At 41.1% G+C, this 23,330-nt stretch overlaps 1 protein-coding gene across 3 annotated transcripts; it reads left to right on the top strand.

Moving 5' to 3' along the window:
• The first annotated feature begins 11,361 nt into the window (after window positions 1-11,361).
• Window positions 11,362-15,997, top strand: LOC115736780 (E3 ubiquitin-protein ligase APD2-like). 3 transcript variants are annotated; one of them, XM_030668632.2, is made up of 10 exons: window positions 11,362-11,946; window positions 12,495-12,604; window positions 12,710-12,835; window positions 12,956-13,046; window positions 13,456-13,530; window positions 13,605-13,687; window positions 14,255-14,401; window positions 14,483-14,555; window positions 14,639-14,990; window positions 15,220-15,997. In XM_030668632.2, the coding sequence occupies exons 1-10, from the start codon at window positions 11,622-11,624 to the stop codon at window positions 15,293-15,295; spliced, it is 1,458 nt and encodes a 485-aa protein (XP_030524492.1). In that variant the 5' UTR covers window positions 11,362-11,621; the 3' UTR covers window positions 15,296-15,997. The 3 variants fall into 3 exon arrangements, with proteins under 3 accessions (XP_030524492.1, XP_030524493.1, XP_030524494.1); XM_030668633.2 differs by having other exon boundaries at window positions 12,498-12,604; XM_030668634.2 differs by lacking the exon at window positions 11,362-11,946 and adding an exon at window positions 11,983-12,135.
• The last annotated feature ends 7,333 nt before the right edge of the window (window positions 15,998-23,330 follow it).

Genomic DNA, 23,330 nt, shown 5'->3' on the forward strand with positions numbered 1-23,330 from the left:
AAAATCTCATGCCTTTTGCTAAAAAAAATGACCATGCAAGAATGCGAGAAAATTATCGGGAACGAGAAAATCTACGTTGCCCCGGATCATGTGAGTAGATCAACCAAGTCGGGAAGTCTACATCCTCGCGTTGAGAATTGGGTCATTCCTATCTTTGCCCCAGAGCAAGAAAAGCATGCATGAACGAGTAGAGAGATGCTCCGACTTGTGTCACGACAATTACCATCAAGTTGGTCATATGCTCCTGGAAGAAAGTAAGTGTTACCTTGAAAGTAATGTGAGACAGAGAAACATACTCCCTCTTTCAAGTTGAGGTCCGCTCTCTCCATTTTCAATCGGGATGGGTATAGCTTTTACCAAAATGCGAGATTGCCCCAAACATGGCCGATCCGAGGACCGAATTATGAGCTTTGGCAAGCTACTTTTCCACACTTGATCCCTTGAAAGTCGTAGTGCCCCGGCTCGCATAAGATGTATCTTGCCCCCGAACCGGTTCTGAAACATGTAGCCGATGGATCAATAGAATAAGTAGGGTTAAACATCATGTAAGCCATTTTAAGAAGATTTTTCTTGAAAAACCTTTTGCTTTTGAAAACCTCGGGACAATAATTCTTGAGAAGCCCAACCCTCAGTACTTACCATTGATAACAGATTGTTCGATCGTTGGTTATCGTCATTGGGTTAGTTTGGTATGCCTCAACAAGATTCAAAATAATGAAAACTTCTGTAATTTTATTGATCATGAATCAATTCAATTACATCTTATTAAATTCAAAATGCAAACAATTCCTCAACGGTGAGGAATTTTGACTCTAATCAACCTAGGAAATGAAAATGCGACCTAGACACTTAGAATGCGGGAAATACCCACGCAGGGGATTGCATAAAAATAAAAATGATACTAATTTGGGTCTACACCCACTTCCTCAAAAGATCCTTCAATTGCTCACATGACTTGGCAGCGGGTTACTCTGCACATTAGGTTGGCCGGCTGACCGGAATGCAAATGCCCCTGTTTCGAGCAAATCTTGAATTCGATTCTTAAGCACCATACAATCATCGGTTGAATGACCCGGTTCGCCCGAATGATAATCACACTTCTTAGTCGGATCATATTTAGGGAATGAGGCGTAATTAGGTCGTTGAGGATCCGAAGTTAGCAAGTTCTTCTTTCGCAAGATAGCCAAGACCCGCGAAGGAGTTCCGGGAGAGGTGTAAATTGACGCTTGGGGCGGAATTGCCGACGTTGATTCCGATGGCCATAGTTAAATGTTTGTTGGGTTGCCATTGTTGCTTTAGGGGCTTGAACGGGAACCTTTTGGGCATAGGTCACATTCACCTCGGCGGCCGCTTCCTTGTGTTTTTTTCCGAAGAATCGCTTCCCCGAAGAACCGAAATCGCCATACCAACCTTTCTTTAATCCGCTCTCTACTTCTTCAGCCATCGAGATCAACTCGGCTAAACGAGCGAGCAGATGCACCTAGTATATGAGAGCGCATGTTTTGTGGAAGCGTAGACACAAATAACTTCATCAATTCCCGTTCGATGGCTCCGGCATAAGTGGGCTGACAAATTCCTCCACCTAGTCGCATCTTGTTTGACGGTCTCTCCTTTCTTCATCTCGGCTTGTTCCGGATCTTCCCTAGAGATGGTGATGTCTAGGTTAAATCCGAAATGTTTGATGAACGCTGCAGCCGTTTTTTCCCAAGTCTCAATGCGGTTGATATGATGGTTGGTGTACCATCTCATGGCTGGCCCTTTCGGACTTGCTTGGAAAGTTTGGACCATAAGAAGATCATTGGTGACATACTTAGTCATCCGGGCCTGGTACATCTGGACATGTTCTACCGGGTTAGACGTGCCGTCATACTTTTCAAATTCCGGCAACTTGAATTTGTGCGGGACTTGAACCTTGGCATACATAGACAGGTCGATTGGGGAAACATGATGCGTTCCTTCTATTTCACGCAATCGTTGATCGAATTTTGCCAAAAGTTTGGCACTCTCATCATTTAACATGCCGGTTGTAACACCGGGTACAGATTGGTGTGGCGATTTGAGGCGCGGGTAAAATGACATTTCCGGGAGGCTGAGTAACACCTTGAACGCTAGATGGAGGAACATTTGCAAGAGGTGGATTGTCACCTTGAGCTCCAAGTAAAACATCTTCAAGAGGTGGCATGCCATTCAATGCTCCATCACTTTGTACGCTCGCTTGAGGATCGACAATTGCTGGGGTTGAATCATGGATGCCACTGGGGTTTGTCTTTGAGCCATCATGAAATTAGTCATCATCTGAGTCAACATAGCCATCTGGTCTTTCATATCCTTCATCTCTTCTTTGATCTGCATTTTTACTTGTGCTTCGACACGAGCCGCGATTTCAGCATCATCAGCCATCTTTCTTGCTCTGGATCGAGTAACAATTGGTGCACGTGGGGTATCCGTACTAAATTACCTACAAGGGAGGGTCATATGATGAGTATAATGCATAAGAGACGTCGAGTTGATCCATGGCTATACTAGACACATGAGCACTTGACCCGTGACCCTGACCTGAAGATTCCAGCCTCGTCGGGTTTTAGAAACAAATTCGTGAAAAATCATCTAATGGTCAAAAAGGTGTGAAAATTTACCAGCTTATAGCCAAGAGGATTATGAACAACTTTCGTGTTGGATGATCGAGCTAGATCTGAGTGGATCAAATCGGTTTAATGCATCTTTACGAAAAATTATGTTCAGAAAACTGTTTTGTCCACCTGCTGTTAAAAGAACGAAGGGGTCCCTTAAAATGAGAATTTAATTCCGAAATTTTGCAGGCTATTAGTCAAGACATCAAGCTACAACTTTCATGTTTGGTGGTTTAATAGAAGAAACCGTTCATTGAGGGTAAATTGCGAAATGGTTATGGAGTCTGAAAGCATGTGAAATTCCAGCCTGCTCCATCCCGACCATTAATTCGATATTAAATAGGAAATGCATCGGATCGCCACAAAATTTTCCAAAGTGATAGATCAGAATCCTGTGAACATCATTCATTTCAGACTCGGAGTCTAAATCAATTCATAACCAGGTGTAAAAATTCGAACACCTCTTACGGGTCAGACTAAAACAGTGTTGAAAAGTCGAATGACAGTATAATGAAACTCAAAACCCGATAACAACTCATAACATGAGGCCTAGGAAAACAAGACACGACTCAAATGAATAAAAAGATAAACCTAATTTGCCATGGACCGACTCAAAAAATGGATAGGAAAAAGACACGCTAAGGTGAGTTCAAAGACAAGCGAGAATGACGTATGCATGCTTTATTAGCAAGATTTTTACAGCTTTCAAAAGCGAGCTTGACTTAAAGATGTAAGCCGTGTTTTCGCCCTTTTAAGCTTAGGGAATGTTAAGAAAAACCCCTCGTGCCCGCAGATTCAGGCCTGAACGGGGAATCTTAACATAATCGGGGTCGAAGGTAAGATCGTCCATTCCTCCATCCGGAGGCCGGGCAAATTCTTACCCGGACACCATCCTAGGTTCATCTAGCATTTTAGGTCCAATGCAATGTCATGAATCATGCGTAACAAGTTTAATCCACTCAATTATGGAATTTGCAAAAATAATTAAACTAATGACCCTGCAAAGAAAAGGTTAGAAAATTACATTTACATAACTCTGCAAAAACATTTAACACCTAAGGGAAGTTAAGGACAAACACAATCCGTGAATTGAAGAATCAAGAGAAAATTGACGTTTAATCAATCAAGGCATAGATCATGAAAATTAACGGCTTAAGTCCACAAAAATTTTAATTTTCTGAAAATTACAGGTGACTTAAAAAAAAATCCGAAAATTAATGTTAATTTTCGAAAATTCATGAGAAGTTCAGTTCACCTTTTAATTTTCAAAAAGAATTAAAATTTTAATTCCCCAGTGGAGTCGCTAAGTTGTCGCGACCTAAAAATAAATTTTTAGGTTAATGGATTATTAGGTTAATTATGTGAATTAACTAACCTAATACGGACTCTCCCAAGCCCTACCAATTCGCAACTTATGTTTGATTTTTAATTTAGGAGCCGCCACTAATCTTTTTTGGTAGGTAGATTAGATACCTAAATAAAGTACGGGAGAATACTTTATTTTCTCGCTAACCTGAAGTTTAGGGTTCGGGGACTTGATTATGTTAATGTTTAATTAACACCCTTTCGGTACCAAATTTCATGAAAATGCCTTTTCCCGATTGATGATTTGTGATTTTGATTTCCCTTTTTTATTTTCGGATTTTCCCCTCCTTTTTTATTTTTTCGAATTTTTTAATCGAAACAGATGAATTTGAGCAAAATTAAACAAAAATGCCCATAATATACCTTTAAATCCGATTTTTTCGATAAATCTTCTCATTCCCGAGAATCCGGGCTAGAGCGAGATTTTATCCGCTACATTCTCGGGGATTCGAGCTAGTATGCGGATAGTGGTATAAGATGTCATCATCCCCTATCGCCAAAGGGCGAGAATACGAAATCTTATACTAAATTGCCGTCCCATCCCATAAGATCATGGTTAAGGCTTGCAATTTAATATTCCGACGGATCGGGCACCAGGGAGCATACATTATAGGCAGTTTTGTTTAAAGATGTGCAAATATTTATTGAATTTTCGAAAATCCTTAGGGGATTCCGGAATTTTCAAGGGCATATGGCCCTATCCGCAAAGGATATTCATATCTTTTAAAATTGGAAAATTATCTCTTGAGATTTGAAAAGAATTTTCAGATAGCTATCCAAATTTTAAAAGATATGATCAAAATTTTAGAAGATTTCAATTCGGACCATAAAATAATCTTGAATATTTCAAAAGATATACACAAAGATATGATCGGGATTTTGATTATCTTAGATTCAAATCAAATATTCAAAAATATGCTCACGGAATCAAGTATAATGTTTTAGATATGCATGACATCCCCAAGATATGATTAGATAAGAATAATTTGAAATAGGCAACAATATATCTAAAATTTATTCAGATTACAATTGTTACCTAATTCGTGGATAACTTTCCGAATTCGAACTTCAAACCAATCTCGTGATTCAAGCTTGAAAACTGAACCGATGGGCTAAGGGGATTTGTGCACGGATCAAAGGTGGTGTATTTGCATTGTCCAGGCTCAATTTGCAGCAGTAATTTTGACAATGAATCCACCTAAAAATCAGCACAAAACAGTGAAGAAACCATGCATAAACAGCAGTGAAATTGATCACGGACAACGAGGCAAAATCTGCACTGAATAGTTAGTGAAATTGTCCAAAAACAATGCTGTTTTTGGTCACAAACGGCAGCAAATTGAACTCTCCACAGCAGCGCACTAATCCCGCAACTTGTAGCAAAAATTCTGTACCGAAAAGGTAGGTAATCGCCCAAAACAGAGCTGTTTCGGGTATATGTCAGCAGCAAAACAGTGAGTATTTGAGCGCCGAAACAGCAGAAATTTCAGTATCAAAACAGCAGCCAAATAAGCCCAGAATAGCAGCAAACTCCAGCAACAAAGCAGTGACAAATCGGTCCCTGAACATTGCCCAAACAGCAGAGAAAAAGACACAAAACAGTAGCTAGATAAACTACCCCTGACAGTGGTGAAAATCAGCACGAACAGCGGTCGATTTGGTCTTCGAACAGCACTGAACAGCTAAATTGTGGAGCTGAACAGAGGCGCGAAGGTTCTGCAGCGGCGGTGGTCGACTTCGGGCACGGTAGGAGATGCGAACTCACAAACGAGCGAAGCTTGGACTGCTTTTGTCCTTTTCCTCCACCGTAAAAACACCAAATAGCCACTCTCTTGCTCTCCCCTTTTTCACGTGAATTCCCTCAAATTTTCTGAATAAGATTGCCCCCCACTTAACCCTAGGCATAATTGTGTACTTATAGAACAAAGGGTCGCACGCAAGCGTAGGGTTTACCGACGACCGTTCGATTCGAAGCTCTTATTAGATATCGATCGTCGGATTGAAAATTCTGACTTTTGAGGAATCTTATTTATTAAAAATAGCTAGAATTTTCGTCCAAATGAGGACTCCCACAAGTTGGACCAAAATCCTAGGCTTTTGTGGGCTCATTTTGTCATTCCGGACCCAATTGGACCTTAACTAATCAAATGGATAATTAATTTAGGCCTTTTTGCAATTTTAAGGGTTCAAATGGGCTGTTTTAAGTCCAAAATTATGATGAAAAATTCGGCATCCCCTCTGGGCCTCATTCGAAATTTTCAAATTAGTCCGGTCCAGCCGCCTATCAAATTAAGCTCAATTGACCCGACATCCGACCCTAAATGCCATAACATGCTTTTGACTGACGTAAAATAAATGTGCTATGCATGATAAAATTATTTTTGTGAGAACCATTACTAATTCTCATTTTTGTGAAATGATAAATTAAAATTAAAATTTAGGTGTCAACGGGAGATATTGGTATATGAGTCTTATGATGGGCCGCCCATGCGGGCAACCACACCCACCCATTGCAGATAACTATCAAGGCGGTTATCAGCAGTTATGTTTTTGAAACATGAGAAAGTCACATTTTTTTATATAGACGTAACTTCTCCTCTTTCCACTTTAGTCGTCGGATTCCACGGAACATTATACATTAAAAAAGAACAATGCTCTCCCTCTCTTTCTTGTTGAATCGCAATCGAAGCGAGGAAACTCTCAAGACCGCAAAGGCGATATCTAATCTGTGGACGATACGGTATGTCCCTCGTGTGATGTATCGTTTGATCGGTGCTTCAATTTTTCGATGTTTTGGGTATGTTTCCGCACATTTAATGTTTAGAATAGAGGATTTAGTATCCCTCAATGGCCGTGGTGAATTTCTCTGCCCGCCATATGCCCGTGGCTTAGGAGTCTCGTGAAACTACACCAAGGGTAGTCATGCATATGGTGTTCTGGATAGATGGCGCACCTTCCCGTTGTCGCATTTCTAGCTTCACTCAACCGTCCTGGCAAAAATTCTTCCAAAGATTAGATAATGTAGACTCGCTTGAGCAAAACACTTCGTTAATCATAAATTGTTCTCGTGGGTGTTGTAACAAATGCGAAAGCGAACACAAAACATAAGGATTTACGTGGTTCGATCAAGATGATCTACGTCCACGGGCGAGGTAAAACAAGATTCCACTATAATCAAAGAGAGTACAAATTACGGAAGTCGGTCTTACCGACTAAACAAAAAGCACACGACTCACAAGTCTCTCATTTAAAGAAAATTCTCAATACCAAACGAAAAAACCCTAGCCGCAGTATAAATAGAGCCCAAAAAAATTTTCTCGAGGGCGTTGCCCTTGAATCCCCATAGAGATCTGTTCGTACCGTAATAGAAATTTGTTCACTTGCTCCGAGTTGGGTCTATCGGCCCAACTCTCCGCTTCACGAACTAAATCTCAATTTTTTTCTCCACTTTTGGGCCACACAAAAATATGTTGTGTCGGGTGATGAACCGGACCGGGTACATAAAATTCAAGACATATTTATCTGTGGGCATACCACCTTTTAAAGCTCACTGAATTGATTTTCCCAATTGTTCTTTCACCTCTATTCCAAATACACTTTGTTAAGATCTATGAATCGTGAATTGAGAGTCTAACGGAATTGTAAAATTCAATAGAGCACCTAAAATTTGCATTGCGTATCAAAGACCCCAAGACAGCGGTAAATTCTATCAAATACTAGTAAAAGATATACACTTTTGAGTAAAAATTATGATTTAGGAATAAGGAAATTTTAACTTTTCGTATACATGGTCATCCCTATGCATAAGAAGATGTAATTTCTAGGTGCGCTCGTTTCATTTATCATTGCTTCACAAAGTCGAAAATTTGCTCTTGCTCATTACATAAAATATAATATAAATGGTAAAATACATCATTTGTTAGGTAAACATGTACAAAATCGAATCGATAATATGTACAGAATCCTAAATCCGTAGATTCACTTACAATTCTGGAGATTTACGATTCACCCGACATGTTAAGTCTCAAATCCAACACGTACCACATTGATCGACAACCGCTCGATTCAGATCATCATTTGCGCTCTTGACCTCGGGAGAAATCATCAGCAATATTGGGGGTGTTTATACCTTTTCTTCGCTAGAATTGTGAACCCCTATAGTCATGTGGAACACCATTACCATGCCAGTCTGTCACGAGAAGACAATCCTGAAAACCTACTCCAGTCTTGTTCCAACGATAGCACCATCTATCAATTAGTGACATGGGAAGGACCTACCAATTATGTATTCACTAAAGACACAGATGCTGGAAGTTTATCACATTAGAGCATAATGATTGGTCAAATCTTCAAAAACAAATTTATAATGGTTACAAATATGTTTTTTTTAACAAATTACAGATAAGGCTGCTCACGGCTTGCCATATTAAGAAACAAACGAGGGAATAATGATTTTATGGAAGATTATTTGGCATTGTCACTTGTTGCGACCATGCGTTATTTAACTCTCTTCTTTACCCCTAAATAATTCGGCCGCATGCGCGTCAGATCTGATTACTTAGTGGCTGATTCAGCCGAGAAAATATTAAGTACAATAGATTTGCTACGTAGATACTTCATTTAGAGCGCAACACGTGTTGCGCAGGGCTCACCTTGCAGAAATTTTGAGATTGTTTCTCTCTCTCTCTCCCTCTCTCTCCAGCACTCATTTTTTCCGCATCTTCTCCGTTGCTTTTTCCCATCGAGCATCCACAACCACACGCCCAAAGCTCCAGCGACCATGCTTCCGCGAGCTTGAACTCAAGTGCGTCAAGATGTCAAAGCTCAAATGGCCATGGTTGTAAGCTCGAGATATGACAACAATTGTCGCAACCTCGTGCTCAAGCGACCATGGCTGCTGCTAGCTTGAGGTCGAGCTAGCAACTTTGGGCTCTAGCTTGAACTCTATGGCCATGGCAGCTGCAAGACTCCATATTGAGTATCCATGTCCACGAGTATCTCGATCTAGCGGCCGGACGCGCCGCATGTCGCGATCTAAATGAATTATCTTAAATTGACATGATAAATCTGATGTACCTCATATTTTTTCGGGGATGAGCGGGGGAGGGAGGAAAGGAATGAGGAAATCTCAAAAGATGGGCTTGACGCGACACATGTTACAATCTAAATGAATTATCTTAAATTGACGTGGCAAATCTGATGTACCTCATATTTTTTTTAGAGAACAGGGAGGAAATCTCAAAATTTTTACAAAGTGGGCCCAGCGCAACACGTCTCACTCTTTATAGATTATTCTAAATATCACATGGCAAATATGTTATTCCTAATATTTTCTTGAATAAGCCCTCTTGCAAACCCCACAATGAATTTCGAGTTTTGGGCGTGTACATGTGGCACTAATCCAGTATAATTTGCACGTGGGAAAATTTGTCAAAAAAGTCATAAATTTATTGTACTTTTGCCAACTCAGTCCTAAACCCTTTCGTTTTGCCAATTTAATCATAAACATTTTGCATTTGTGTCTATTCGGTTCTAAACATTTTTTTAAGCCAATTCAGTCCTAAATCTTTTGCATTTGTGCCAATTTAGTACATCCGATGAATTTTGATTGATCGACGTTGACGTGATGCTACCGGAGAAATTTTTAATAATATTTAAAATATTTTTATTTTTATTTTATTGTATTTCTTTTTTTATTTGTCTCCTTCTTCCTTAGGCCATGACTTCCTCACGCCATGACTGGAGGAGAGTGCCGACTTAGACACCGGCAACTAGGGCAGCCGGGCGAGGCCGATGCCGGCACCGCCGGATGAGGCCAAACCTCGCCATCGCCCAACATGGCGACAGAGCGGGAGCGACAAAGAGCACGAGCGGTGGCTAGGTTGGGAACTAGACAAGATTCGATGGATCCAAAATGAAGGAACGAATCGGCAACAGCGATACCATGGCTAGGCAACGGCCTCACCATATCCGGGCGAGGTCAAGCTCGCCCGACCCCGACGGCAACACCATGGTCGGGCAAGGCCGTTGCCGTTGTGGCGGGGCGAGCTCGGCCTCGCCCAAATCTGGGAAGGCCGAGCATCACCCGGCAGCGCTTGCACCGGTGCTAGTAGCATGCTAGTCCTCTGTTCCAGCCATGGCATGAGGAAGCCATGGCCCGAGGAAGAAGAGCACAAAAAGAAAATAATAAATAAAAGAGAAAAAAGCTTGAAAAAAATATTAAATACTATTAAAAAATATTTCCAGCAATGCCACTTTCAAGCCGACCGGTTAAAATTGGCCGAATGGATTGAATTGACACAAATGCAAAATATTTAGGATTGAATTCACATAAATGCAAAAACTTTAGGACCGAATTGGCAAAAGTGCAATAAGATTATGACTTTTTTGATAATTTTCCCGTATGTGCGTAGTACGTAGGATTCGAACGAGTGACGTCAAGCTCTTGAGCTGGAAATCGTCAACGCTCCAACCAAGGGTGATATTTTTTTGAAATGCAAAAACCAACACCAATCACATAAGAAAATATAGATCTTCATACATACTTTGAATCTATAGCTCTTACTCAAAGCCACATTATGGATGCGTGCACAAAGATTATTTGTGTCCAAACTTGCAAAACTAAAGCGGATGGTCATCGAGAACTGTTACTCTCCATCTATATTTGTTTTTACTTTAAAACGCGGACAATTCGCAATTGACCCCCAAAACAATTTATCAGGTCCATTATAGACCGGATTAACATAACTAGTCCAGCGCGAGGAGTGAGGCGAGGCAGCGGAGCGGCCTGCAATTGCGACTAACCTAACTTTATAACATGGCTGCATTACTTCAACAGCCATGTCAACGCCGCTCGTTGTTCATCTGAAGTGAATAGTTATCCACTCCACTCGTATGTTTAATCGTGTCCTCGTGAAAGCCAATCCTATTCGAATTTCGTCTGTATCCCTATGGAATTACTGCTCCAGTCTGCTCATCATCACATGATCGGAATGCTCCTTTAAGGGTCATGTCATGATCTCATTTGGTATGAACATCGAGTTCCACGGACATTTCATCGAACAGATTACGTCTATGCGCGAAGTCGATTCAGCCGTTTCTCGGGTTATCTTTGACCTTTTGATAACGGCCTTTCGCGCTCATTACTGCTGTTCTGCATCGCATCATGGGGAGACAACTTCGAACGGAGATGGGCCAACGACCAATAAGATTCATTCGTCGGGCCGACGAACCGGTTGTCTTTTGAGATGAGACATCCACAACAAACGAACTAACCGTCACTGGGACAACTACCATTCCTGCGACGCGCGAGGAACAGAGAGCCATCGAGTGGACTGCTTGGTGAGTCTCCCTGCCTCCCCACCACCGCCCTTCATCATCAATGGCTGGTACAGTCCACGACCTCCAAGGTATGCCCCAAGCCCCGACCCGTGAACCCGGAACATTGCTCTTCTTCTTCTTCTTCTTCTTCTTCTTCTTCTTCTTCTTCATTCTCCCTTCCTCTCTCTCAGACATAGCATCTAATGCTGAGCTCCCTCCGAATCAGAGGCCAAATCGACCACCCTCTCTCTCTCTCTCTCTCTCTCTCTCTCTCTCTCTCTCTCATAAGGGATCTTGTTTCGCTAAATGGAGGATGCGTCAAATCACGAGCCACATGAAGCAATGGCTTCTTCTTCCTCTTCGGTTGCGACCGAAAGCCCATCGTCTTCCGCTCCGTCGACTTCGCGGGTAGAGGGTGAGCGCGTTAACGGCAACGAAATCGAAGACGTGCATCTTCACCACCTACGGCACCACCACCGCCACCACCACGACAACCAGCGGGGGCAGCTGTTGCGGCTGCCTCCTCGCCTCTCGTATCGCGTCAACATCTCCTTTTCCAACGTGGCGTCTTCGGAGATGAGAGACGATGTCTGGTCCTGCCTCGTAATCCTCGTTGTCTTTTGGTTCTTTGGTCTGTTCTCCTTTTCCTTCACTTGGCAACTGCATAGTTGTATATGATCCCCTATTCTCCCCTCCATGTTCTTTGAAACGAAGATGGAATCAATTCGGAAATGTCTACTGCCTCCCAATAATTCTTGCATTCGAAAAGTGCTTTTTTCTGTTCAATCCTGTGTTCAATTCCGTGATTCGAGAAGATTAGGTTGATACAGTTAGCTTTAGCGAGCAAGAGCTCTTGTTTTGTTCCTTGATATGATATTCTGATCCTTCATTAGTACCAGAAGATACAGAAATTCATTTCTCCCGTGTGTGTTCTTCAATGCGATGAGGGAACTAAGTCGGAATAGCCTAGCGACTCGTATGCTGTCAAAGCTTGCATTTTTTTTCCCCTTCCAGTTGTGTATTCACTTCCCTGATTCGATTGTATCAAATCAATACGGATAGTTCTAGCTTGCAAGAGCAAAACTTGTATTAACTTTACCTTTGTTTGGCTGGAATGGTGCTTGTTCAAGGACAGAACTGATCGACTCGTTTTGGTTTTCTCCTCCTACTTGTCACCAGCAGCATCTATGACTTTGATTCTTGGGTTGTATGGATCCGTAAATTTAGAGTTGGGGCCAAATTGCTCTCGGCTTATACAGACTAATCCTTTCTTTGTGCAGTCCATTAAGGTGATTGGTCGGCCGTCATTTCGTTCTCCTCAGTTTTCATAGTTTAGCTGCCTGAGGGCTGATTTTTTTTTCCCTCTTTAGTGACCATGTTAACTTCTTGAACAGGTGGAGGAGTTGGATGAATCAAAACCTGGTCCCATGCTCTATGGTTTTTCCAAACCTCCACTCCTCAATGTCGAAACAACCTGGACAGAAACACATAATGTATCTATACCAGCCAACTTTCACAAGGCATGATCTTATCTACTAAATTTGTTGATCTTCTCTGCGGTACCTCCAACTTGTTGCCCTGATCTTCCATTTGAGCGCTGCCAACATTCTGATTAGCGCATCTAACTGATTGTCTTGCAGGAGTGGATACACTTCCTGAATGAAGGATCAAAAGTACATGTCTCCTACAGTGTAAAATCTCCCTTGCCTGTATCCCTAGTGATTGCCAGAGGTAACTGAAAATTTCTTTTGGAATTAAATCCAATAAATAGAGAAATTTCTACTGAAAATTTCCTGTTTCAATTGGAGCATTTTCTATCTGACTATGTCTTCTTGAGGCTCTTATTTTCATCTTTTCCCATAATTGGTCATATAGCTACTTGCATGGTCTGAGAAAATGTTTTCCTGTTTAAAATCTACTTCCTTTAAATTCTTTCTGTTTGTGCTTGCTCTAGCGAATGTTTTCCAGTGTGATTTCTTAGGCAACTGCAATAACAATGCCTGAAATTGTGGCCTGACATATTGCATCCGCAATTTTTGTGTGTTAGTGAAGTGCTATTCATCAGTCGAGGTGGATCTGTCTGTTTTCAGTTTCTTCTTTTACGAACCTCCCTGACGTGAAATTCCTAAAAAAATTGCAGGCAGAGAAAACCTTGTTGAGTGGATTGAGGATCCGTCTTATCCAAATACAACACTATCTTGGAATATTATATACGGTAAAATTTCTAATTTAAGCGAGTCCTCTAACCACTTGCTCAGATTGGTGTTCTAAGATTATACTTCTATGCAGGGATGGGCACAGTTCAGCAAGAATTTCCTACATCTTCTAGTTATTACATTGCCGTCGGTAACTTGAATTCAGAGGAGGTGAAGGTAACGTTACCGGTTGTGTGTCCGACATTCTAGCAGAATTAACTTTGAAAGCTTAACTCACGTAGTATCTGGGAAAAGGGAAAATAGGATGCAGATATGCATCAGTTAGTGATGATGAGATGGTTACTGTTAGAAAGTTACTTGACTAGAAGTGTTTCCAGTAAGCATTATTAATGGGTTTATATCTGGTGTTAGAAATCTGAAGTTATTTTTTTTTCTGAATTAAGAAGCAGAATTAGAATGAGCATGTCTAATGAGGTATTCAATGAAACTTGATCCTGCCTAGTGGGAAGGGCTTCCTTACTAGAATTTTATGACTCTATCTAGTACTTGACTTAATAAACTACAAAGAGGGTGTTCCATGATTTAACATATTTTAGCCGAGGATGTGCCTCATTATCCTGCAGAACAGAGCCGTTAAGATAATAAATGGTTCCATGCTTCTTTTCTAGATGATTGAATGCAGAGGGCATGTATTTTACGTTTAACTAACATAACTACTTCCTTCTCATGCACTTGTTGACATATTCGGGGTGACAAACTAAAGTGTCTGTTCTGTTTTCACAGGTAGAATTGCAGTTCACCATAAATGCTTTTCTCTATGATACAAACCAGGCGTATTATAGATGCTCCCTTGGAAACCGCTCGTGTAGCTTGAAGCTCTTTCTTCTGAGGGAAAATGCTGCTGTTCTGAGTTCTCCAGGATTTGAAGAGGTACAGAAGCTGTGACCGTAGGAACTCCCTACTTGTCAATCTTTACTTCTTACATATGGAATGTCGTGACTTTATAATTAGGGTTCCCCTGACAACAATTGGTACATCAAACTTTCCTATGGTCCACGGTGGATCACTTACTTTGTTGGATCAGGTTCAACTTCCTTCTTTCCCATCAATTAACCTGCAACTCCGTGGGTATGGTCACGCTTATGTGCAGGATTTTTCTTCTTGTAGGTGTGATGACCATTCTCCTACTGTTAGCATTCCGATTCTGTAACATGTTCCAGTCTAGCAGTGGAGAAAATTCAGGCCTTCAACAGGGACAGATGGAAACTGAACGGGAACCATTGCTTTCTCCTAAGGAGGATGACCTATCAAGCTGGGGTTCATCTTATGATTCCGTATCGCATGATGAGGAGGATTTGGAAGAGCGGCTTGCAGTCACTTCTTTTGAAGGAAAGCCATTCGGAGAAGGAGAAAATCACAGCAACCCCCGTGGTCTCTGCGTCATTTGTTTCGATGCCCCTAGGGATTGCTTCTTCCTTCCATGTGGACACTGTGCTGCATGCTATGCATGCGGATCAAGGTAGACATATCCCACTACTGCTCATGGCAGTTGGTTGTTTTAGAGGCTCGAACATTGATACTTGTCGATGTATGGGAAGTGACGTGATCGTCTTCCTATTGCTCACAAGTACAAACGTGTTCGCGGCACTACGTGTCCAACTTATAACATTTTATGTGCTTTCTATGCATCATGATGTGGGAGTTCTTTTCAAGATGTTCAGACATTTACTGATCTCTTATTTCTTCAGGATTGCGGAGGAAGATGGCTCTTGTCCCATCTGTCGTAGGAAAATGAAAAAGGTTCGAAAGATTTTCACCGTTTGAGCAGACTTCAAGCTTTGTGCAGGCAGGCACTTTCAGTTGAGTGGTTCACGGCCATGTGTTTCAGATGAAGATGTAAGTTCTTCTGATACATTCTTGTATAAAGTTTGAAGCAGTGATCGAAATAGTCTTTTGTGCGTGGCGGTCATTATCTGGGCTTCATGACGAAATGACCGATAATCCTGATTAGCTAGCAACACATGCAGCCCTTCTCCAGAGAAGAATGCAGTTTGGCATTCTGTGCTCAAGAGAGAAACGATTCTGAACTATTAAACTTTTAACGAAAGATTCACATTCTCTTTACAACTCGAAGTCAGGCGTTAAGATCGTATGCGCGGTTATTTCCTAAAATACCGCTATTCCACTGCTCACTGACTCAAGAGAAGGATAATAGATATGCGTAGGCATTCGTCGTTTCTTCTTATGCAAACCAAGTATAAGCAGGTTATGAGCCAATTGCTTCATCGAAGGTTTCATTTGTTGGAAACCTTAATCGAATCTCAAATTCTTCAGTTTTTGCTGATATTGTGGATTGGATCAGTTAACACGATGCTCGCGAGACATTCACCTGTTGCTGTTTGAGATCGTGAAGGTAGGTGATCAAACCAATGCAGACGAACTTTCATCGATACAGAGATTCCTTCTGATGTTATATTGGAGACTGATACTCTTTGTAAGATCTCACATGGAACCAAATTTACTCATGTCCAAAAATTGAATGGTGGCACGTGAAGTAGGTTCCATCAGCTCATGGCCATCATCCTTTGTTGCCGCATCGTGTCAGATAATAAAAAGAAACATCTCTGGCGTGGTTTCAAATAGATTGGGACTATGGCACTGTGCAGTTCCATGAACTTGATTCTGACTTATTTCGACTTGCTTCCGATTACAACATGGTCCGTCCCCATGCCTCCTCAATACTGTCGAAGCATGCGCAATCCATGTTTGGCCTAAGTTGGTGAGTTCGGGTCTCCGGCTTTCGAAATTTCGAGTTGTTGTTATGGTTGAAGATTTGACTGTGAATAAGAGCAGTGGATTGTTTTCTTAAAGGTGAAAAGACGAAGTTTTTCACCTGCGTGCCTTAATTCACTGGCTTTCGGCTTAAGACCAAGCTTATAGGTATTGCAGGGAAAGAGGCACTAGCTTCCGTCAGACACTTCTCCTTTGCTCTTGCTCTTTCCAACTCTTGAGCAACTGTACAGGGGATGATTTGCTCTAGGCCATTCAATCGGCCTCTTGATATACTTGTGCTGTTAAGATTAGGAGTACAAACACAACAAAATAGAAAGTTAAAACGAGAAAGGGAAATCAAGGTACAAGGTTCTGATTCACACTTACACTATGATTATATCCAACAGAGGATTTAATTATTATAAGCGCATCACACCTCTATTTTACAACTCTCAATTTTAAAAGAAGGGGATTGTATACATAACAGAAGTTATTCATGGGTGAAGGAAAATTATTCCATAATCTAAACAATGAACGTTCGGAAAAATATGCCCAAACCTGCTTGTATCACCGATCGTTAGCGATATATCACACATTGGGACATACCGTGATAACCACAGATTAGATATTCATCGCAATCTCGAGAGATTCCTCATAGAGATCGAGCCCTTGGAGTGTTCAAAGTTCTCAGAGTTCTTTGTGTGTGCTCTGTCTTTTTTAAATAACTGATGCAGAGAATTTCCTTGGGCGAGAGAGAGTATCAACTGATGAAAGAACGTGTCTTTTCACATTTTCAAAAAAAACAAATGTTGGTAATTGCTATCAATAATGGGTATAGGTGTGGCTGCTTAGATGGGCAGAACACCATAAATCCCATGTACCCCAATAATTGTCCAAGCCCAAACTGCTAATAAAATATAAGCTCAAATTATAAAAGCCCTCTGACGACCCTCATGCTTTCCTGTCAATGAGGAGCATAAATCACACCTCAACATGTACTATGATGCCTTGTATCTCCAAATCAAAGCAGTGCTAAGAAGTGCTTGCTTCCCTCGACCCGAGCCGCATGCTCTCTTAGCATATCCGGACAGTCGATGACATCTCTCGAGCAACCTAACCTGTGTAAACGAGCTCGAGAGTATGAACTCGAGCCGAGCCGAGCCGACTTAACCTGTGTAAAGGAGCTCGAGAGTACGAACTCGAGCCGAGCCGAGCCGACTTAACCTGTGTAAATGAGCTCGAGAGTACGAACTCAAGCCAAGCCGAGCCGAGCCGTGCCGCGTTTTAGGATACCTTCGGCGGGCAATTCGATTTGTCCCGCAGGAGTTCGGATAGGACAATAATAAGGAAAGCTGTGTCAGTCATCAAGACCTTTTCCCTGTATCAGTGCACACCCCATCGGAGGAGAAAATGACCCAAACACGTCCTGCAAAGCGCCCCCTTTAAAAGCTTTCAGAGCCAGCCATTCATTGTACTCGGTCGGAGCTGGACCCTCTTCTTTGACCGGTGAATAGATACGTCAAAATCGATCATAAATATATTTTTTAATTCATATATGATGAACTGAATTATTATATAAGTTAATTTTTTTCAAAAAAATGAGTTATAAATGGATTATAAATGTGTCATAGATGGATTTGTAATTTATTTAAACTCAATCCATCTCTATAGCTTTTTCTAAATTCTCTCTTGCCCTCATTCGATCTCGTGCTTACTTACTAATTACTTCGTACTCTCATCTCAATTTATATATGAGCGTTCCTATATTTGATTGTATATGTAAGTGTATCAATAATATGGGTCAGATCGAATATGAGTCACTAAAATAATTATGCCATAAATGAGTAATAAATGGATTAAACGAGTTTTTCTGGGTTGGATCGTTTATAACCCGATTTTGACAAAATCTACTGGTGACCCTCGTTTACCTTTAGCATCTGTCCTTGGACGTACATTTCGGTCCCAACATGTCGATCCATGCATGGACATGGGAGAGGTACGACAACACAGTGCATGCGGTCCAACGTGCTACGGACTTGTCCGATTTCCCCTCATCTTTTCTGTGACAAGTAAATAAGTTAGTGGGTGCAAAAAGAGACGGATATCAAAAATCGACAAAATAGGTTTTAAGTACATATTCCTCTATAGTCATAAACCCTATATCTCAATAATTTATCTGCCGGTGCTGCAGACAAGGCCATTCGTTGTCAACAGTGAATTATATTATAGTTTGACACCTAGCAATGAATTAAGTTGGTTAGAATAGCTGACATACTAAAATCTGTAATTAAGGATAACCACTTGTATATCATAAGATAGGGGAGAGAGAGAGAGAAGAAATTCTAATATAGTTCCTTACATTGGCAGACCTAGAAGAGGCTGGTGGTGGCCCTTCTAGGTTTAAATTTTTTTTTTTTTTTGGTATTTGATCAAGCCCCTTCCCTTTCGACAAAAAAAAAAAAAAAACAAGCCCCTTATCCGTAGGTTAAGAATTTTGTCTTAATATTAACCGTGAAAAACATGAAATCTTTTTGTATTTGAAACTTTATTACACAATGTTTTCATATTTGGAGTTCCATGATGAGTGGGCCTCTTTTGCCTTTCCCAAAACGATTATCATCATGCTTATTTCCTGTGAACTTTATTAACTTAGAAATTGGTTTCTATTTGTTGTCGGAAAAACCTGATTATTTATCGAATTTTGTTATTCACATAATAATGAAGAGATGGTGATAAGAAGTGGAGATGGTACGAGGAGTTGACGAAGAGAATGTTAAACAACCGTTGGAGGAAAAGTGGCCTACAATGGTCCTAAGCAGTAGAAATTTTATTTTAAGAGTAATATTGGGAGGGACCTAGAAGTGAGACGAATCTGCTCTTTTAGTCACAACTAGTAGATGTTAGATTAGATATTGCACCTCCCCCAGAACATTCCTCCCCGAAAGAGGCTTTGGACATTGGAATAATTGATACCGATGATTGCATAAGATGTGCTGATTTTTCCTCTCGTGCCCATGTTGCGTACTAAATCAAGAGCCGAGGCCAATCGTAGGGATTCGTTCGGAGATTGCATAGTAGACGTATATTTACATAATCACCATTAAGTTCGTCGGATGGGTGGATCGGATCAAAAATATTTTGATCCAATTTGATTCATTTAATCCGTATTGACCCATTTTTATGTAATATAATTTTAACTACCTAAATCTTGTTAGGATCAACGTACAATCACAACGAAGTAAAACGTATCGAGAAAAAGAAATCGATGACATGGGATTTTATCCTAGTTCACTCTTAAACTAGGGCTACATTTAGCAGAGGATTCTACTATAATTAGCACCTCGCACCTTTCGTTACATCACTCAATTACAAGCGAAAAAGAGTATATATAGCAGTAACTATTAATGACCCAAGTCCAAACTACTAATGAAAAACTACGGACTTAAATCGTAAAAGCCCTCCGGTGTCCAGGGGACGCTCCCCCCTTGAGACCTCTACCGGGGCGGCTCCCCGGGACCCCTACCCACTCGGCGTAGAGCGGAACCCACATGCTTTCCTGTCGCAAGGGAGTATGAACCATACCCATTTAAGACCTATTGGATTGTTAGGCGACCTACTCACGACTCACTTAAGTTGTTTTTAAAATTTAAGGAAATTCATTTTATGACATGCATAATTAAATATTGATTAAAATATGGTTGGTAAACCCATTTTGTCACCTTTAATGACCATATATCATTTAGCTTTTGGCTTATAACGAGTAGGACCGGTACGAAACAAATCACAAAAAAAAAATCGGGCTTTTCTTTAAAGGAATTATAGTCCATGCACCGCCTGTGTAATGAAAATAGCCAAGAAGCGGTCTCATCCACCTGCATAAAACTATATTGTTACTCTTGTATTATTGGTTTCAAACTTGCGTGATTCCCTAAACAAACCTTTAATTCTAAGTTTAATGTAAATTATGCCTCGAACTTTTTTTTATCTAAAAAAAATCATAAACTCTCACTCTTGTCTCAAGTCTGCCCACGCATCCAAAAATTTGTTGATCACCCTGGCCATCTGTTGTACTTCACTAACACACATGAACTTCAACGGCAAGATTAGAGGTGATCGGTTCTCGGATGGGTGGTTCCCACCCTAGAACCGAGAATCACCCGCAAGGGACCGGTTTCGCAAAATGCGAATCCCGAACCACCCACTCATTCCATGAATTCACCCGAGAACCGACTTGTAGGATCCCAATGACGATCCTACCGAGCACCAATATCAATTGAAAAAGAAAAGGGAACTAGTGCCTAGCGGTTGAAGGAGGAGGGCTCAACTTGGAACTTGGCATCTGTACTTGAGGTACTGTTTATCAGGCCTCTCCTGGCTTTCATGGTGGGATACCAGATTCCTTCGCGGGGTTGCAGAGTTTGGCTATTTTGGACCTTTCTCAGAATAACCTCACTGGTGGGATTTCTCAGACAGTCGTGGCTTCACTCAAGAACTTGGTTTCTTTTGATGTCTCCCAGAATAGGCTTGCGGGGTCATTTCGTGATGGTATCTGCGGCGCGAAAGGTCTTATAGAACTCAGTGTCCATACAAATTTGCTTGATGGGTCGGTGCCTGTGTCCATCCACGAGTGCTTGCATCTAGAGAAGTTCCAAATTCAGAACAATGATTTTTCCGGTGAGTTTCCTAGTGGGCTATGGTCATTGCCTAAGATTAAAGTGGTAAGGACTGAAAACAACAGGCTTTGTGGAGATACACCAGATACCGTGTCGATGGCTACAAAGTTGAAACAAGTTCAGATTGATAACAATAGCTTCGCTGGTAAAATTCATAAGGAACTTGGTCTAGTCAAGAGCTTATACAGATTCTCCGTGTCTCTAAATAAATTCCACGGCGAAATCCCTCCAAATTTTTGCGATTCGCCGGTTATGGTACTTGATGCAGTCAAATTGTGGATCTATGGAGGGACTGCTTGAGGAGCCATAGAGAGGGTATAAAGCATGATACACCCATTTCCCTTGGAGGAAATTGCAGCCTCCAGAAAGTAATTTTCTTGCGCTGAAGTTGGTGGTGATGAAGCATCATACACCCATTTTCCTTAAAAGAATATAAATTTGTATTACATAAAAGGACCGGTCCGGTTGGACTGGTTGAATGGTTCCCACTCGAAATTAGAACCGAATCGGTTTTAGCCGGTTCTAGAAAATTGGAACCGGGAATCGGTCCTGTGCCCACCAATTACATTCAAAATCAGCCGGTTGGTTTACGGTCTGGTCCTATTTGGGTGGATTGTGGTTTTTTTTTTTTTGCTCACCCCTAGGCAAGATACACAAACCTCTGAAAAATTACCAAAAAAATTCTAAACCTATTGTAAATTTGTCAATTCAATCATTAACGTTTTTTTAAGCCAATTGAGTCATTAACCTTTTGCATTTGTATCAATTCGGTCTTTTCGACCAACTTTAGGTGGCCGGCTCTAACGTGGCATCTTTTAAATAGTATTCTAATATTTGTAAATATTATATTTTTTTTATATTTTCTTTCTTCTTCTTTTTTTCCTTCCTCCTCTAGCCGGTTGCCGGATTGGCGATAGGCTAGAGGCGAGGTTCGCCCTCACCCACGACCTTGCCCTTGTCGACCCTCACCTCTAGCTAGTCATCGGGGTCTGGTGATCGGTTGGAGGAAGAAAGAATGAAGGAAGGGGAAAAAAATAAAGAAAAACAAAAGAAAATAGAAATTTTTTTAAAAAATTCATACATATTAAGATATTATTAAAGATGACTACGTCGGCATCGGTGGTGCCGCGTCGGCGCCGTTCGCGCCACGTCGGCAATTTCTGATTGACGTTACTGAAATGACTAGATTGATACAAACGCAAAATATTTAAGACTCAATTAAGAAAAAAAAGAATTATGACGGAATTGGCACAATTGCAATAGATTTAAGATTCTTTTGGTAGTTTTCCCGACAAATCTGGAATATGATTATCCCCGAAAGTTTGTGTGAATATATATGTTCAGCGTAAAACATGCATTATGCGTGTTGAAAAGGCAACTATCAATTTTAAGTTACAAAACGCACGTAACATGTATCTTATTCGGCGTTCAATATGATTATATCGTTTTTAAGTGTTTATTTACCATTTGTCACATTATTTTATTAAATCGATCCTATATGCCAATGGTACGTTTGGCATTAGTCTAGACAAAGGCCATTTGGTCCGGCTTTTTTGCAGCAAGTTACAGCTGCGAGAGCGGGTGTTGACCCTCGAAGTTTTCATCAGGCCTTGGCAAGTACCTCGTAGCCATAGAAACCGACAGTTACAGCAGCTTAAGATAGTTTTCGGGAAGTTGCGCTCACCCAGCTTCAAGGCGCTGCAACGTCAGAGCGTGTATTTCTAAACACATAAGTCACAGCACAATCACAGTTTATACCAAACTCGACACTAGGTATCGATACGCCATCAGCACAAAGAAGTCAGAAGTGGGCACGAATCGAACTAGTGCAAGACAAAGGGGTGGGGTAAGCAGCATCATTCGAGCTTCCAACAACTCTAATTTTCCAATGCGAAAGTCCCCTCGTGTTTAGATGCAGAAACATCATGTGTGACTAAGGAGAGAACTATCATATGCCCTCAACAGTCCGTAAACTACCAGATTAAAGCAAAAACCACAAGAAGGAAGCTTCAAAAAGGGCACATGAGCGTTGGCAGAACTTCATGAGCAGAGAAGCCAAAGTTCTACTGTGAACCCGAATTATTTGGTGGGTCTGGAATCAATTTCCACATTAACAGAGGAAGGAACTCGACAAGATGCAAAGGCATATATAACAAGAAAATGGAAGCTAAGGGTTGGCCACTGGTCGCTTTCACACTGAGGTGGGTGGGTTACCCTCAAAGATAAAAATAAAAAATTAAATATAACTTTGAAAAAAAATAATTTTTTTGAGGGAAGCAATCACAAAGGTTTGGATTTTGCTTCCAATTTGATGCTTGTGGAAATGTTTCTTTAATGTGCGGATGTTGTTGTCCAAGAAGCAATGCCATCATATTAGTACACAGCATTATTCTAGCAGAGCAAGAAACGTAGGG

Source organism: Rhodamnia argentea, chromosome 8, assembly GCF_020921035.1.
Source record: "Rhodamnia argentea isolate NSW1041297 chromosome 8, ASM2092103v1, whole genome shotgun sequence".
Taxonomy (NCBI): domain Eukaryota; kingdom Viridiplantae; phylum Streptophyta; class Magnoliopsida; order Myrtales; family Myrtaceae; genus Rhodamnia; species Rhodamnia argentea.